This window comes from Limulus polyphemus, unplaced genomic scaffold, assembly GCF_000517525.1.
Source record: "Limulus polyphemus unplaced genomic scaffold, Limulus_polyphemus-2.1.2 Scaffold25, whole genome shotgun sequence".
Taxonomy (NCBI): domain Eukaryota; kingdom Metazoa; phylum Arthropoda; class Merostomata; order Xiphosura; family Limulidae; genus Limulus; species Limulus polyphemus.
In genome coordinates this window covers 443,286-447,527 of record NW_013665635.1, presented here as the reverse complement: position 1 = coordinate 447,527, position 4,242 = coordinate 443,286, and the positions used below count along the sequence as shown (strand labels likewise).

At 29.2% G+C, this 4,242-nt stretch overlaps 1 protein-coding gene across 1 annotated transcript in view; it reads right to left on the bottom strand.

Moving 5' to 3' along the window:
• Positions 1 to 1,808: 1,808 nt before the first annotated feature.
• The window catches only part of LOC106458931 (histone deacetylase 8-like), a 17,401-nt gene continuing 14,967 nt past the window's right edge, over positions 1,809 to 4,242 (bottom strand). Inside the window, exons 9-11 of the mRNA XM_013918501.2 lie at positions 3,950 to 4,044; positions 3,336 to 3,441; positions 1,809 to 1,851 (exon numbers count right to left, since the gene is read on the bottom strand). Coding sequence (XP_013773955.2) covers positions 1,829 to 1,851; positions 3,336 to 3,441; positions 3,950 to 4,044 — 224 coding nt within the window. The 3' untranslated portion in view covers positions 1,809 to 1,828. The remainder of the gene's footprint in view (positions 1,852 to 3,335; positions 3,442 to 3,949; positions 4,045 to 4,242) is intronic.

Genomic DNA, 4,242 nt, shown 5'->3' with positions numbered 1-4,242 from the left:
AATTGTTCATCTCTGTTAATCAGTCAATAACTTCAACTATCAAACCTTGTTTACACTATGCATACTTCTGCTGAAGCTTATTCATTAAAAATTAAATAATTAATCAAAATGGGCTATTATGATGATACAACTTGTAGCTAGTACTTTAGGAAGTGTTATTTGTTCTATGGTAATATATATATGTATTTCGGGTAGGGAAACTTTTAGAGCACTTAGACTTTCACATAAGAATTTGCTTTGTGCAGTACTAACCTTATTTTGTGTTCTAGATATAAATGGCCAAAGTATGTCCCACTTAGGTATTTTTCAATCTTGTATTTGCTTTCTCTGATCACATCACCATATTTAGAAATGCTTAAACTCCCTACTTTTGATACTAATGGGACAATTAATGACGTAGGTAGCAACTACATTCTAAGAGATTACATTGTTTCCACCAGGAGATGCACAATACTAGCTCATAATTGCAAGTGAAGCCTTTTACTACCCTAATTTCTGACAGCCTTATCTTTAAGCAGAATATGAATTAGACATCATATTCACACATGAAGGTACTCTGTAAATTTGAATTTTAAGTCAAAATATATAGTTGTGAAGAGAGATGTCAGGATTTCAAGGGGGTTTTTTACTGCAAGAGGCAGTTTATTTAATGAATGTGGCACCAAAATAAAAGATCTCTTCACATTTGTATATAACATATTTCAATGGTTCATGTCGGTGCATTATTCCAGTTTTAAGAAATCGATTAAAAAAATCATTGCTTTATGTAATATAATACAGGTTTTCTTTTTAAAACAAAAGAAAAAATACCAAAAGGATCTTTTCTCAATATCAAACGTGAAAACTGGGAGTTTTTAGTATCTTTTTTTAATGATGTATATATTAGAGAGAGTTTTTTTTCTTTTAAAATTTATAAATTATTATTTTTTACTTATTGCTACCCACTTCACAGTCAACTTAAAACATACTTTTATTTACATCCTCACTCTTATCAGGTTATTGTACAAAGGAACTCAAGTTTTTGTTTTGGACTGTACTACAAATATCAACCACGTTTATCACTTCCATTATTGGATACACTGTTTTAGAAGCTGAAATATTTCTTTCATTTTAAACAAGTATACAACTATTCTGTGTGTGTATTACTACCATTACTCCACATTATGTTACCACCCTGACAGGTGTGTGCATATTTTTTAAACATTTTATATGCTTTAGTTGAAAATTAAACTTCATCCAAATTTCCTCTCATTTTAAATATAGAGGTTTTTTGTATTACATATTTTTCCTTGAACATCTTTCATATCTGTGTAGTTTCTTATTACATCAACTTGTGCTTGCATACATCAAGAAGTAATGTAAAAAGAATACTGTTTCAGCTTACATGCATGACAGTACTTTTGATACTGCTGTATATTTACTATAGCTATTCATTGAAAATAGCTCATATTCATATGGTGAAATATATATTGAAATAGCTAACTTATCTAATACACCTGATAGAAAAAAAGGGTTGGCACAGTTATGAATAAAATATACTTTTTATTATTCAAATACAGCGTCATATAAAAGAACAAACATACATTTTGCTCAAGAATTGTTTGCGAAAGATGGGATGTTGATTTTATATTTAAATATGGGGTTATAATAGGACATTACATGTTGAGTGTTTTGATATACAGTATTATATACCAGTTTTACAGAAAACAAACATGAAATAATAAGGGCTAACTGAAATCTCCTCTGAAATATAAAGAGCTTACTTGTTTTGGAAAAAGGATACTTTTTTTTTTTTCTCCTGCATATTGAAATTGTTTTAAATTTTCATTCACTTCAAATTCTTAAGGTTTTCTGGAAAAAATAAGACGTCCAAATCAATGAAACATCAGCAACCATTTTTTTTTTCATGGAAAAAACATGATAACTAAAAGTGGGTGAAGTTGCAAGACAGTAATGATTCCTAGGAAAGATTGGGTTGAACTGAGTTTGTAAACTAGTGGAAAGAGTGAATCAATGTGCTCAAACTGATGCTACTCGGTCATAAAACTCACCAGGGTTGGGGTTCACAGAAAGTCATACTATAAAGCATGGAAAACTTGTGTAAAAAAAAGTACTACAATGATACAAGTTGTTGTTCATCAGTAACACTTTCCAAAGTGTATCTATATAATCATTCTAACTACTTCATTTTGTTATTCCTGTGATTTTTATGTATTCTGCCAATGAATATTGTTGGCCATATAACTGATTTCAACGTTTATGTTATTATTAAAGAACATTTATCCGAGCTTGGTAGTCACTATATATCTTTTAATAAAAAAATTACATTGTCAGGACATTTACCTTTTACAGTCAATGAAAATATGGAATAATTATTCTAATTTAATTTTTTCTACAAAAGTAAAATACAAACAAACATGAAAATGTTTTAATTATATACATAATGTCTACATTAATAAATACTATTTAAAGTGGTTGATGATAGAGAAACCTATTAGTCGACATTAAAGAGTTCAGACGTCAACATGTGGTGATAAAATTATACTGATTTATACCTGTATAATAAATATAATATATTAAATGTACCTTGCTCTATTTCAGTCACATTTTCTGGTGTGCCAAAGCAGATATATGACAGAAATTGAATGACTATTTTTACTGGGGATTTTCTTTAATAAGCATAATACTTACTTTGGGATATGCACTGGTACATTAAATGTAATTACACGTTATTTGTTGTGGACACCTGCACACCCATATGACAAGTCAGAAAATACTTAAATATTTGCAGTCAGATTAGTATCTTTATTACAACAGTACTTCTTTAAATACAGGATTTCTAGTCGCAGACACTGAAATCCATAAGTCTTAGGCCTGTCTTAGGCTTTAAGCCTTTATTAAGTACAGCCAATATTCAATAAAGAGATAAATTAACATTATAACTTGTGTAAATTTTTTGCAAGAGTTTAGTTAGGGCTAAACTTTACCATACTTAATACCATCAATAAATAAACAATGTTATTTTATGACCTAACATTAAACCTTTTAACATGTTGTACAAAATGTCTACTAAAGTATGTTTACTTCTGTTGAAATGAAGTGAGCGAGCATTTTGAGGACAGACAAAAACTAAGCATTAATAGATACCTAATTAGAGGAACCACAATTCTAACTAAGTCATAATGCATAAGCTTTTGCTCAATAACTTTTAAAACCAACTAGGTACATATATCACATTACTCATTCCATAACTGTGTAAGTCAGATTTGTTCCTTGCTGAAAACATTTTTAGATAAGAAGTCTATCTATGACCCAAGTATGTAAATCAAACCCACCTGTTACTGTGTTCAGAATATCCTGCAAGTATTCCATTGTATTACAGTCAGCTCTGTTTCCTGGTGTAATGTCAATGTTGTAGTCAGGGCCGTACATTAACAGGTACTGGCAAAATAGAGAAAAATACGTGACATTCACTTAAAATGATAAAGTAGTAGTTTTTACCAGAGAACTCTTTGTCTGTAAGCAAGACTTTATCAGTTTTACTTCAAAAACAAAAATTAATATGTTAAGTATTACATCAAAGTAACAGCATGATTTCTTTTTAGCATGACCAGTTTTTCTTTTAACACAAATCTATGCAGATCTATTCTCCAATATGAAGTAAGAGATGATATTATACATATACTAAAATTAGTATTAATATAATCAAGATATTTACATGCTAAATTGTAGTTACAGACCATTTATAACTGCAACAACCAATGACTTTTTATTTAAAAAATCTAAAGGATCTCCTTTAAGACGTATATAATTTGACCATGAAAATTATATATTTATAATAAAATAACTTAAGAAATGAGAATAAACTTTATAATTTAATCATCAGTATTAAATCTGTATAAATTATCAACCACACAGTATTTACTTTTCACTTCTGCACATTTAATACCTCATGGTCAGGAATATCTGGTTCAAGGTGGTGTTCCAACATCTCAGCCATGACATATGTCCAACAACGAGCAGTATTTGGAAAATTGTAGCCACCTACATTATGGAAATGTTTTATGTGATTAACAGCATCAAACAACAAAATACAAGACAGTTGGAATTACTAAAAAAAAAAATTATAATGTATGTTAAGCTTGAAAATAAATATAGAAAGAAATACCCTATGTATTTCAAAATGTTTATTTCATTATAAGACAGTTATCACTTGGTTACCTAATATAGTTTTGGCCGAAG